General features: G+C 37.6%; 1 protein-coding gene across 1 annotated transcript in view; it reads right to left on the bottom strand.

Moving 5' to 3' along the window:
- The window catches only part of ASIC5 (acid-sensing (proton-gated) ion channel family member 5), a 16,153-nt gene extending 6,974 nt beyond the window's left edge, over positions 1-9,179 (bottom strand). The window contains 6 exon segments of the mRNA XM_010286741.1: positions 1-95; positions 687-836; positions 1,830-1,949; positions 3,069-3,300; positions 5,183-5,489; positions 9,140-9,179. The exon segment at positions 1-95 is cut by the window's left edge and continues 10 nt beyond it. Of these exon segments, the coding sequence (XP_010285043.1) occupies positions 1-95; positions 687-836; positions 1,830-1,949; positions 3,069-3,300; positions 5,183-5,489; positions 9,140-9,179 (944 nt within the window).
- Positions 9,180-12,371: the final 3,192 nt, after the last annotated feature.

The following is a 12,371-nucleotide window of genomic DNA, read 5'->3' as shown; positions in this document are numbered from 1 at the left end:
CATTCCTGCAAACATCCGTTAGTACTATAAATCTTTTGGTACTGAAGCTTTATATCAGGCTTGCACTCTCCCCATGGGTATTCTTGGATAATTGACTGTAGGGTAATAATAATAAATAATAATAAAATACAATTTTTTTGTCTCTTTTAAATTTAGATACTGTTTTCTCACATTTTAAAGTGCTAAAGGAAGCCTGTTGAAGACATAAACAGTAACATTGTGATTTAATTGGAGGCAATTACAGTTTGTGCTTTTGGGATTATAAAATCATCTCCTCTCTCTCCCAGCAAAAGCAGGACCTGATCAGCCAGCCTAGTGCAGAAGGGTAGTCCATTCCACTTGGACTCCACTAGGAATCCAGTACATTCTGTTGCTATTAATGTTGTCGTGATGGAGAACTGCCGCGGTGTCCTTGTATCTTTATTTGTCAGCAGGACTGTAAGATGTTAGTAAAGAAAGGCTGACTTCAGTAGGTACAGATAATGAAAAACAATGACATCTTCCCCCCCCACCACCACCCTCAACACCAGTAATTTTGTTTGTACCTGGAGGAAATGTTATTTTTAGAAGTTGCTTTGGCATGATAAACATTTTAACTTCCAAAATGTCTAATTCATCGTCATGCTTCAGAAGAGAATTGGAGACAATAAAGACCACTATTTCTGCTTGATGGATGCAGTCCTTACCTTCAGCTGGCGGATTGCGACCTGTGCATGCATGCCGACCGGTGTTAATAAACCTAGACCATCAAAGCGTGGAAGCTCTTTGGGTGAGTGGATAACAAAAGTTATACCAGCATCGGTATAACCAATAGCAGGTTCATCAGTGAATTGTTCCTGATAGAAAAAGAAGTATTTAAAATAGTTCTGGCTTTGCTTCGGGGGTAACTCCGAAGCTTTAGCTATATTGAAAATGGTACTATCTTTTTTTCCTTGGTCTTGTATCTCTAGTCACAACTTTGGCAATTTACAGAAAAGTATAGAAGTAGGCTGACTTAAATTTCCTTTGTTGCTTACCTATGTGGGTTTCCTTCCAGTTACTGTAAACTTTCAGGTTTTTACTTCTTTCTGTTATCCCCCAATTTCAAAAGCAAGAAAGCATAGATGAACCTTTACTCTTAACTTCGATATTCATTCCTTTTACTTACAACTACCCATCGCATTTCAGCAAACTTTCCATTATGCTCTCCAGAACCTGTCACTTCTGCCTCATAATTCCTAGAGAATGAAAGTGAGTGTCCGAGTCAAAAATTACTCTAGATTTTAGTTTTCTTCCCTGATGTCACAAGATGATACTCCCTGAGTTCTCTGTTTTTTGTTGGTCAAAGACCATTCAAATAAGGTCAGAGACTATTTACAGTGCAAAGACCAGATCTTAGCTGGCATTGAGCACTTGGAGTTGCTGCGGCAACTAAAATTCAGTACTACTTAGAAATTGGCAGCGTATGACCTTCCCTACTATGCCATCTATTAAAATGAAATTATGTTATCTGGAAATGATTGCATAAAATTAAATTACTGCTCTGATGATGTGTTTCAGTTGTAGATGTACTGTGTATACGTACATATATACACTCACTTGCAACTTTCAGAACCATTTAGCTGTGGACAAAAATCGATAATTCTGAATTTTTAAGTCTCTATTAGACCTTTCCTTTAAAATCACCCCCTCACTCAGAAATAGTCTTGGTACAGAATTTTGTGCATGAAATTCTAAAGGTCTGTGTAAAACCAGTCAAACTACAAACCAAAACCAGCCTCTAAACAAACACCTTTACTCATCTATAAGTTATTACGATTCATGGTTTATAATTATTAGGATAGCTGTACCTGTTGGACATCAAAAAGTAGATATAAGCCTCTTCCAGACAAACTCACTCTTCTTGCTGGAAGATCATTGTGATTAAAAGTAAAGCAGTTTCCGTATTCAGTGAAAACATGTTCAAAATCCTTCAATAAGTGAAATAAGGGAAGAGTAAAATGAAAGAAAGATCACTTGAAGCCTCATTAGTGAGTCACAATGCAAGAGAGGGACTACTGGGGTTGGTTGGCTTTTAGCACTGCCTGTTTGCAGGAACAATATTACAATCAGAAAAGTCGTAATTGATGAAAATATTCAAAAGGATTTAATCCTGTCCTATAGAAAATGAAATTTAAAGGAGAAATTTCATATTGTTTATTAATACCTGTGAGCTGCTCAGAATAATTTAATGAGGTCCTGTTGTCTTTCTATACAGGAATTATATATTCAAAACCAACTTTAATCTTTCCAGTAGATGTTTAGTGAAGACTGTTTCAAAACTAAAGTACAATATTTGCATTTTTTCCCAAAGCTACCTCATCATTTAACTGAAAACATTTCCTAACATGACTGCACCTCATTGCTTTAGTTTTAGTTATTAGCACTAGTGTTTTTCGGTTAAGGGAACTCTCCAATGCCTAATTTTAGAAGCTACAGCATATCTAAAGTTTAGATTAATCTGAAAGAATATAGGCTTGACTTCCCTGTTCAAGTTTTCTATTTAAGTCGAGAATTGCTCTATGGAAGATTCGACATAAAAATAGGATGATCACATTCTTTGGCTGTTGTCCAAAATTCCAAAAGATAGTCTATTTTCATCTTATTATTTAAAATTCCTGCGGACTCTGCATATATATTTACCCTGGCTGTCTATATTCTTGACTTCAAGAACAAAACCACACAACCATGTCTTGCAAAAAAACGTGTTCAAACTGACCTTCATTATAGGCCGTTTATGGAAAAGGTTGCTCGATGCAGCCTGGAGGTATGACAGCTTTCAAAGGCTGCTATCTGTGCAGAAGTGGCACTAGGCAGAGAGAAGTTTAGACTGAAATTCCATTTTACAGCTCAGGGAGTCCAGCAGGCTGTCTCTGCAGTTAGTGGGAGACTCAGGGTCCTCAGGGTGACTTAGAGCAGGACTTTTTTTCTCCATTGGTAAAGGGAAAACAGCGGGAGTAGTTGGCAAAGCTAGATGTCTCAAGCTGAGTGGTAAGAAAACATGCCCTTCCCCTCCATGCTACTCTTTTAGTAAAATAAAAAATATTTACCTGTGGGTAACATGGCTTTCCAAAAAATTCACATTCTAGCAATGTGCTGCTGTTCAGATAAAACCCATTTTTCCTTGTAAACTCTTTGATGCTGAAGTTCTGGTTCCCAAGGAGGAAATCATTTAGCTCTTGAGAATATTTATCTTCCATGGCAAATTTTTGGAGAACTCCAGACACAATGTTCCAAATTAAAAAAATTATCTTGAGGTTGCTTACTGCATGAGCTTGAAACCTGTCAGTGGGAAGGAGAAAAAATTGCTTGGAGTTCTGCAGAGTTGACAGAACTGATCTCAAGGCTGCTCTTGCCAAATCTGTGACATGATTTGTTGTCTGCTCACAAACTATGTGATTCTTATCCATGATGTTGCACTTTGATCTCTACAACATGAATAAATGATATACTTCTGTGAGGGTATTTTCCGTATCTGAAAACAGATAATGGACAACTTCATATGGCTGTTCTGGTCAGTCATATTGGAAACATTTCTGTTGCGTGTGGTTGTTTATTAAAAAATAAACAACAAAAGAGTAGATTAGCCATCTGCATAAGCCAACAACCAGATATGTAAAACTGGTGACAAGCTGAACAATTGCATTTACATGTGGGAAACTAGCTGGGAGGAACTGTTCCTTTCAAAAAAAACTGTCTTCCATCATTTAGAAAATTGATTTCTATGTGCATTTGCAGTAATCTCATATACCTGCTCTACTAAGGCACTATATCCCAGTCTGGAGATAGTCTACCTTCCCATGAGCTCTGTGGCTGGTGACACAGTGGTATAAGCCACAAGTGATCCTTACTCCTAGAATCCACTTGAAAAATCTCAAAAAACGTGATGATTTGTTGGAAGTGATGTACAGCATCGAAGTCCTTTATTGAAGTAAAGTAAGGTTTTACAGAAGAGTTATAAGTTTGAAAAGAGAATAAACAGGAATGAAACTACAATGCCATATTCTTTAGAATTGCTATTTTATGTAATCCTATTTTAAAAAACATATCAACATATTTGGATAATAGATCTTAATGCTTAAGGAAGATTGGTAGGAACAATTCTTCATAACTGTATTTGAATCAAAAAATAAAGACAATGGTAGATCTGTGCCTCTTTGTCCTGCCAACAAAAAAACTTGTTACTGAAAACAGGAGGGAAGGATAAGCACAGCATGAACAGCAGATGGATGTGGCAGCAGACTGTCGCTTAAGCGGACAACTGCCATGCTCAGTAGCTGACTATTTACTGTGCTGCCGTTATAGTTACAAGAAGTGAGGCATTTCTATCATAGGCCAATGTAATCAAGAGGGACTTCTATCCACAATGCATTTTCTGCAGTATAACCCCGGATGGCTTTGTGCAGGGCGATGGGAAGGAGGCATAGTGAGGCAGAATGGCTCCAGATACTTGAGACTTGGACTTCTGGCTGATTCTGCCAGCAAAAGGTAGAAGATAAGAAAATGTGGGTAAACTTTCTGTATTTCTAAAACTGTTCCTATATTATATATTTGCTCTAAAAATCAGGCTGTAGGTTTATTACATTATTTTCAAAGTGGCTGTGTCCGAATCTTGTCCGTTATCTTCAAATGTAGAAATCTATAGTGAAGTTCCTGCTTAGATGCACGACTTACAAATAAACAAAAATGCTTCCCTCCTGCAAATCCCACTGATATCAGCTGGAACTGTGAAGCTGAGCACTAAGCACTGAGCTTTGACTAAGATTTCTACATTTGTATGAGGTTTCTATTTGCAAAGCTTGTCTTTTATTTTTAACTTGGTTGTGACTGATGACTGTCCCTTAGTTACACCGTAGAAGCAACACTCATACATAGAAAAATATCACCAGAGAGGTTTTTCTACTCCAATTTATGTTTTGAAACTTAAAAATCTGTAGTGCAATTGTTCATCTGAAGGGCGGGGAAGATTAAAAAAACAACCTCGCTGCTTTGATTCTCATATTTTCCTCTTCATTTAAATCTCATGTGGTGGTGTAGAAGACATACCCTTCAGAGCCATATTTTCCTTGTGTTATCTGGTGTGTTCAAGCAAGTTGTGAAACCTGACTGCTTTCAGATAAAGAGGTGTTGCCTCTCAAGAGCAAACAACAAACATAACTTTTACCTGTTCAAGTTGCAAAAAGTCACAGCAGGGAATTTGATGTTTTCCACATACTGAACTACCACAGTAGTTGTGGTTGGCCAGCTGAAGTAGTAGATGAAGCGACTGCAGATTTGCCAAATAACAATGGCAAGACAGCAAGCGACTACTAACAGCCACAGCACTTTGCGAGTCTTGCTCCGCGTTTGGACTATGTTATGCACTCCATGAAATGAAGTGGATGAGGCAAACTCCTGATGATACTTCCTTCTGTCTTCCAAATGTGGCAGCAGTTTCTTTATTAAGTACAATCGTATCTTTTCCAATGTTCCTTAACATTGAACAAAGTGAAATCACATTTTTAAAATTAGAATTTCAATGGCACTTAAGAAAGGAAACAATGTAATTCTGGTACTGGAAAGCAGTTGTAAAATTTCTCTTCAATGGTAAATTCTCTAAGTAGTGAACTTGCTTCGAAGGGTGGTCTAGAGCCCTGTAAGAGCTGTGTGCTAGGAGATTAGCTCAGTGCTGCCTGAGAACGGACTATACTCTGTGATAGTCTAAGCACACAAATTTTTAAGCCCATTAATATAAAAGAGTAGTTCCACTTCTGTGGAAAAGATTGGGTTTTGATATACCTCAGTGATCTAAAACCACAGGTTGCTGTGAACCTACTATAAAAACATAAGAATCTGATTTTTACAGTAACATCCCATTAAAAGCCTGGTCCTTCATACTTGCTCTGAGAAATAAGGTAACAAGGGAATGATATGAAAGAGAATTTAATTCTTTCATCATTAAAAGTTTCTGGATAAAACATGGAAGGTTACAGGTTCAAAAGGAAATCAACTCTCTTTTCTTTAGGTTTATACTATTCTGATTCCACAACTTAGAAACAAATGTTTTTAGTTTTCATTTACCCTCTGGTTTCTCCAAAGTGATGTTAAAGAAACCAAACCAACCCAAAACATTTTTTAAATCTAAGTTTAAGAGCTCTAACAGTAATGAATATAATCAATACCTGGAAATGTAGTCATTTTCTTATGCTTTTTGCTGAATGATCTTTTGAGCATGGATTTGAACAGAATGTTCTCTCTCAAAACATCCAAATGAGGGAAACTTAATAACACCTTTCCTGTATCTAGTCATAATGTGACCAGTGCTTCACTTACAGATTGTTTTCAGCTGCTTTATTCTGTCATTGGGAAAATCCATAAGAACAGTAAATCAAAGAAAATCCATGCGACAATAATAATTAGCATGTGAAAATACGTTATTTAGATTAGTGTTGAACAGCAATTAAATGCTTCCCTAATTTCATTTTTTAACCAAAAGAATAGATTTAATAGTGTGGCATGTTGTAGGAAGAGAATATACCCTTCATAAGACTGATTTTCTTGAGCCTGTTACAGTTAGGCAAAGGAACAAAGGGATGTAAGAGTCATCTGCCAAAGCTATGGTGACCACATCAGCACTCTGGGATGTGGCTTTGGTCTCTGCACAGTCTCTGGACTGTGATAATGAAACCCCAGATGGTGCTGGATTTCAAAATGTTTCTGAAGGGAAAGAATTTTCTTTATGTTTTTCTTTAAAGATCTATGTATGAACTTTGATCAATACTGGTATAATTTACTGTGACACCTTTTAATCATCAAACAGTTTTCTGATGGAAAACTGTTCAGAAGTTTCTCTCCTGGCTCTAGTGACTATTGGATCCCTTTACAAAGGTGTTCAGCGTTGTGTGCCTTTGTACATCGCACAGGAATGCAGTGGATTTCTGGGTTGGCTGCATTTGAGATAGGTGGCATTTGCAGGCTTCTCTCACACATGGAGTGTGTGCAGTGAGAAAAGCACTTTGCGTGTCCCCGAGTAACAGCAGAGCAAAGTACATTCCATAAACACATGCATGCGTCTGCATCTGCTGCCTATAGACTCCGACAAGAGACCGTAGGAGGTCAGCCCCATTTCACCAGGGCACGCACTCTGTGTGTTTATTCCTCCTATACGCACTGTGCCAGGTAAGAGAACGATAGCATATCCCTGCATAGAAGTCCATGGCTATCAAAAGCCACTAATTAGCTTAATCAGCAGAGCGTAACTTAGAATCTATGCAAATATGTAACTAATCTGTATGTCAACTCTTGTGCATCGCTACTACAGTGAGTATTCGTGATGCTTTATCTCATTGTGGAAATTTTGCTCTTAATGGATAAGATTATCTACTATCATAGATAGTAGATCTATGCTTTCATTACTGTCTTTCACCGGAGGAATTGCCAAATTAGCACTACTAAGTGAGCGTCTTTAAGAATCCTTATTCTACTTTCAGATTTCATTAGAAAATGCTCTAATGGGAAAAAGAAAAAAAGATTGTTAACTACTCTACATAGGGTCAAGTGGTAAATCTCTAATACGAAATTTCTCATACATGGTGGACTGGAAAAGAGTATGAAATGTGTAAGCCAGGACTAGCCATTTATTTGGGGATTTGGTCTGTTTGTGAGGAATAGGTACATTCCGCTGATGTATAATTAATAATAGAATGGTTATTCCAGGTCTCAGTTAATGAATACTAAAATAATACACCAAAATAATGTCAATGGGTATGAGATTATAAATGATTGACCCTTCATCCTATGCTGTGTAAAACTTAGGCTGTGTGTATCTTAGCTAAGGTTGTGTAATGAACACAGCTGAACTAGCTGTGAGTTAAGTATCCAAGCTGTTGCTAGATAGACAGTAAGGTCTTGCAAGACTTTAGACAGACATTTGACCTTAGACATATTAGACAATAAGGTCTTGAGAGAGCTAGGTTCTTTCAGTAGCAATACAAACTACATTTAATGTAGGCAATACAATAAAAAAGTATTTTTGTCAAAGATATGAATGAAAACAGTATTTATAGAAGATCCAAAGATTAAAGGATGGATTAAAAAACAAACAAACAAACAATCAAAACCCAAACAAGGATGTAACTAAATGAGAGAATGCAGGTCCAGGAGCAAACTACATGTTTGGAGCCAGATGCGTAACATACATCTAACAACTACTAAGGTAGCTCATACGTTCAGGAAGGGCTGCAGATGCTTTGCCCCAGGAAACACTGATTACTGAAGAAGCCCCAAGAACCATAATGGTTAGTCAGATGAACCTGACTTCCCAGTCAATGGTGTTAAAGAAGAAATTAATTCCCTGTATATATAACCAGGGATATATTATAATGAGTTTATATAAAAACCTCGGAAATTCACAGTATCTTTAATGTTAACACTGTAAGTTAAATTTAAAGGTTTTTTAAAACTTCTATCAGCAGGTAATTGATCACCATCTATAACTACTTCTATGTAGAACTGATAGATAATAGGAATAGTCTCTTTGTTCCAGTGGGGAAAAAGATGTAACAGGACCCAGTGGGAAGAAGCTGGAAGCTAAGCTCTTGCATAACAGAAATAAGGTACAACACTTTTATTTTTGCATTCCCAATGCTTAGTTATGATTGAAGTTTCATTAACGAACATCTTAAAAAGGAATGGCTTTTTAAAATATAGCTCAGCTTCAGACAGCTCTTAACTGGAAGGAGTTATTTCAGGGAGGTTACGTGTGGCCTCTGTGCAAGGGTTAGTTAGTCTAGATAGATTTGTAATTTCGTTTTTGCCTTAATCTAAAAATTAAACTACGGCATCATTCAGAGAAGTCATTGCCTAGTTACAACTGTGTTAGCTTTACTCTAAATGCATAAAGGACCGATAGCTAGAGACTTTCCCTCACTACTTAAGTATCGTCTTTTTTTTTCCTACAAGCTTTTTTCATATCTCCCTTCTTTATATCTTGAAAATGTACACTACTGCTATTTCTTGACAACATTTGGACATTGCAAAAGAAAGGAGACAGGTTTTCTCACTCTGATTGTCAGTCTTGAAAAAACCCCACCAAAATGTAACTGAAACCCTTGGTAAAACACTGTAATAGTTAGTCACATACCTTTAGCATCCGATTGAATGAATCTCCCAAGCTGGTCCATGAGGCTGTGCTTATTTCAGTAAGGAAGGAATGGATAATAAGCTGCCTTATCACTGTGATCATTGCTAGGTTAATGGCTTTTATAGAAAACTAAAGGGGAGGTGGTACTCGATGACACTGGGCAATTTACCTGCCAGGGTTGCTATGTTTTGCCTTTAAGTAACATAGTCTGCAATGTAAAAGAGAAGATTAGTTTTATGGCAGGATCAGATGTACATATTGATATATATTTCAATACATATTATACTAATAATAGTACAAGTGCAGGCTTCTTTTGCATTGCATCACCTTGCAAATTTCTTCCATAATTTTTCCTTTTATTTTAGAAAGACCAGTCATCTTTAAAATACCCCACTGTTCAGAATGGCATAGGTTCTCTTTAAGTAGATAGGGAGCCCTTCTCGCTCTGGAAGGCAATAAATGTCTGCCACAGATTCCCAGCAGCAGCAGGAAGCAGTTCATCCACGCTTAGAATCCACGTCTTTATGACCAGCTCCAGATTTCATGTTCTTGTGGGCTTTAGCAGAAGTGAGCTATTATTCCTGAGAACTAACCCTGTAGGCAAGGATGAAAATGCATGGAGTCAATCACTCCAGTAACTCCTCATGGAAAAGGAGAGAGACCGCTTTTGCGTTTGCTGTGTAGCATGATCTTGTTTGAAATTTGTTTCAAGGAAAGAACCGAGCATCTAATACAAGGCAATTAAAAATAATAGAAAATTCAGACCTGGTATGTGCTTGATTAACGCCTTAAGAAATAATAATTTGAAAAAACAACCCTTCACATTCCCTCCCTGATCTGCAGGGGATGAGAATGGCTGCTACTTCTTCCGTTCACTCTCTTAGCGACGGTCCAGTTGATGCTCACAGAGTTCTTGGGTTACCAGGGGTACTAGGTTGGCCCCGCAGTGCCTTACTGTCTAGTTGTTTGCCAACAGTTTTCCAGATGTGTTGTTCAGGTTACTAGCTGCAAGGTAAAGTGCTGAACTTCATTTAGTCATTCCCGTGTGACAAACAGAAGCTTTCTTTACTCAGCTCCTTGGAAATCCCTGCTCCGTTTTGTCACTCTCGCCTCGCCGATGAGGCTCCCCGCTGGGGCGAGTTCTGCGTGGCATTTGCGTGCACTCGGGCAGCAAAGTGCTTAACAGCAAACTATTTGTCAACATCTGTATGTAGCTCGACCACATCTAATGCACTGCCAAGCAGTAATTTGCAGACCCATTGAGTCCTATTAACGCAAACAGCTCTAATTCACAGTACCCAGACGACGTCTCTTACTTGAGCTGCTTGAGTTCTTAAAGCAAATTCTGCCAGTCTGTTATGCTGCTGTGTGCATACAATTAAGAAGTACAAACCGTAAGTTGCTCTCTACACAGCAAATATGAGTCAAGTTACTGTTTCATTTTGTTGCCTGTTTTTTTTTTAATTCTGTGAGTTGACGTCTTACAAAGAGTCTTTATGCTTATGTAATACTTTAGACGAACATGGCTTGTGTTCTCTGGTTATGTTTTACAAAAGAAATTAATTTTAAAAATTTTATTTCTTTTATGGTTGTTTTACATTAATTCTTAAGCAAACAGTAGGGGCGAAGACCAACCATCTTGTATTTGTTCATCTTTCCCAGATAGCTTGCACAAACAGCTTTCTGATGATAAATTGGTCACAGGGAGCTTGCTTTGTCCGCTCACGCCTTGCATTGTGTGTCTGGTTATCTAAACAGCACATTCCCTGATACCTAATGCAGTAAAGGTTAGGAAAACCAACCGATGACAGAGATGGTCACGATTCTTTGCATTCGTACATATTTGTAAATTTTGTACTCAAAATGTTACTTGAGGTCAATCCTCGGTGCAGTTCAGTTCTTCTCTTATGGTGCTAAATTTAAAAAAGGTGCTGCAGCCAGCATAACTACATAGCTATTTGCTGAGACAAATAGATAATGTGTTTCTGATAAAGGTATTTCTTTATAGCCTAGTTGCAGAAAAATGTCTTGTAGGAATTCTCATGGGCTGCTGAGAGAAAATACATACATACATACATACACAAATATATATTTGATACATATTTAGCTTTCATTGGACAAATTTTTTTTCCTCCAGAAAATGTCAAAGTGTTTCCTTCCAAATTCTGTTTCATTGCATGAGGTTCTGTAAGTGCGTTACTGAGGTTAATGCTTCCTATAAAGTTTTGCTTAGCTTAATAGAAGCATCTCAAATATTACCTCCTTTTAAGACAGAACAAGTACTGCAGTTGCTAATATAGGAGACTGCAAGTATTTCTCAACATACAAACAAAATTAGCAAAAAAGGAAAAACAGAGCAGGAAGAAAAGGAAGTGACCACCATCTGGACTCTATAACGTATTGTCATTGTCATTTCATGGCAAGTGCTGGGATAAGTGGAAAATGGTAAGTAACTGTCAATGCAAGCCTCTGTCTTGCTCCTTCCCTCAAAGCAGGTACGCCAGTGGATTCAGCAATTGGAGGCGGGGTTGCTGCAGAAGAAGGGGCTCAAAGAGAGTTTTAAGACTCACTGGGTCTGTCTCTGCATCGAGGAAGAACCAGCACTGACTGGACAAACTATAATCTCTCATCAATGTTTTCTAGTCCTCTGCAGATATCAGAAATTTCTTTATTTTTTGTTTTCTGATGTCTGTCTTATCTTGCCGTAATTGAAACCGGTTACTCCTTTTCCCATCCCCTTGTATATGGAAAATCATTTATTACTTTTCCCTCTGAAGGAAAAGTATTTCTCACCTTTCCTCACAATCTTCTCTTAGTTATACAGGTCAAGCATAATTCTTTCAATCTCTCTTAATGGGCCATATTTTCTACATCAAACATTCGTTGTTCTTGCCATTCTCTTCTGAGCCCTTTCAAAGCGGTCCTCATCTCTCTTGAAGAGTGGTGCCCAGGACATATGATACAACAGACAAATCCTTTCTGATACTGGATGGAAAGGAGGGTTTCCATGCCATGTAGAAAGCTTCTATTTAAAATTTCCAATGTAAAATTTGCTCTTTTCAGAGTTTTGCATTTTGTTGCTTAACATGTTATTTTTGAATAAGTGAAACTTCCAGGTAATTTCGAAATAATTTCTTATTTGCCAGTTTGGCTATCACAGCTGAAGTTCAAAAGTACTACTCTTTGCATCACTGAAGCTGCACATTATTTATTTCATTGCATTAAGGTAATT

The sequence above is a fragment of the Phaethon lepturus genome, unplaced genomic scaffold, assembly GCF_000687285.1.
Source record: "Phaethon lepturus isolate BGI_N335 unplaced genomic scaffold, ASM68728v1 scaffold7275, whole genome shotgun sequence".
NCBI lineage: Eukaryota > Metazoa > Chordata > Aves > Phaethontiformes > Phaethontidae > Phaethon > Phaethon lepturus.
Note: the sequence above shows the minus strand (reverse complement) of the source record. Positions and strands in the feature narration are given on the sequence as shown.